Source organism: Buceros rhinoceros, unplaced genomic scaffold (assembly GCF_000710305.1).
Source record: "Buceros rhinoceros silvestris isolate BGI_N320 unplaced genomic scaffold, ASM71030v1 scaffold23306, whole genome shotgun sequence".
Classification (NCBI taxonomy): Eukaryota; Metazoa; Chordata; class Aves; order Bucerotiformes; family Bucerotidae; genus Buceros; species Buceros rhinoceros.
This window is the reverse complement of record NW_010417236.1, coordinates 1-1,308: the sequence shown is the minus strand read 5'-3', so window position 1 is coordinate 1,308 and position 1,308 is coordinate 1. Positions and strand designations below refer to the sequence as shown.

Sequence of the window (1,308 nt, the reverse complement as noted above, 5' to 3'; positions counted from 1 at the left end):
CTGGCTGAGCCACCGATGGAAGAGGGGACAGAGAGGACCCATCCCTGTCCCGTCCGGAAACCCGCCTAGCACGGCTGCTCCTCAGCAGCCCTTTCCCCCACGGGCAGCGCGGGACGGGGACAATGCTCCGGGCAGTGGGAGGAGGGAGAGCTCCCAGTTTGGTCTCCAGCCGCCAGGGAACTGCGCCGGGCCCTGGCAGACCCAGACCGCGCAGCAGGGACATCCCTCACGAGGCAACGGCGTCTCCTGCCTGACCCTCCCCTGCTCAGGGCACAGCGGGGCTTAAGGCCAAGTTGATGACGCCCTTATCCTGATCCCTCAGCCCCAGGCCCCTCCAGGACACTCTCAGGTCCCCTCCCCTCGGTCCCACACGGCGCCACCAGACACTGAACTGTGCTTGCTGCCCACGTCGACGCTCATGACCTCCTCATCTTCCTCATCGAGGATCTCAATCACTTCCATGGTCTTGGCGGCCGAGTCCTCGTCCTCAGAGCTGCTCTCCCGGTACTGGAGGCCCAGTTTGGAGTAGAGATCCTTCACCACCAGCTCGCATTTGTCAATGGCTCTGGGGAAAAAACAGGGCAGAGGTGAGGAGAGAGATGGTGAGCCTAGCTGAACCCCCCAACACCGCGGGGATCACCGGGAACCGCCCACCAGCGACTGCTCCTTAACACACCCCTGACGAGCTGAGGAAGAGGACGATTCTAATCATCCCTCACTAACTGCTCCCAAAGGAAGCAACGCAGAACCGCAGCGTCAGTCTGCGGCGAAGGGAAGGGGCAGCCCTGGCCAGACGACCTTCCCCTGCCCTGCCCCGCAGCTGCGGCTCTGAGCACTCCCACCTCGAAGCATCATCGAAGAGCCGGTCGACACGAGCAACCTCTTCCTCCTTCTGTCTCACGCACTTCTCCAGCTCCTCCAGCTGCTGCTTCCTCTGCTTCACCCCCTCGAACTTCTCCAGCTCCCTGTCGATGAGCTCCTGCAGCTCCTCCATGGAGATTCCCAGCTCCTCCATCACCTCCTGCTGCAGCTCCTCCAGCTCCTGGGATTCCATCGCTGCTGCCTGACATGACAGAGAGAGGGGAGAGGGGGGTGAGCTGCTGCAGCCCGTTCTGAGGCCCAGCGCTCGCACGAGCGGCTGCTCCAAGGTCTGAAGGCAGGTCAGGAGACACATGTTACATGTTTTGCTACACTGAGATCACAAGGAGCCGGAAATGACCAAATGGTGGAGCCGGGGGGTTCCAGGACAGCCTTGGTTCCAAGCCTGACCCTGGCAGCGGCGCTCACAGGCACCTTCCTGCTCCCCCT

The 1,308-nt window shown here is 62.6% G+C and overlaps 1 protein-coding gene across 1 annotated transcript in view; it reads right to left on the bottom strand.

The window, feature by feature from the left end:
• Positions 1-1,063, bottom strand: part of SETDB1 (SET domain, bifurcated 1) — a gene marked incomplete at both ends in the record, with an annotated part of 3,858 nt that extends 2,795 nt beyond the window's left edge. Inside the window, 2 exons of the mRNA XM_010138142.1 lie at positions 381-565; positions 843-1,063. Of these exons, the coding sequence (XP_010136444.1) occupies positions 381-565; positions 843-1,063 (406 nt within the window). The remainder of the gene's footprint in view (positions 1-380; positions 566-842) is intronic.
• Positions 1,064-1,308: the final 245 nt, after the last annotated feature.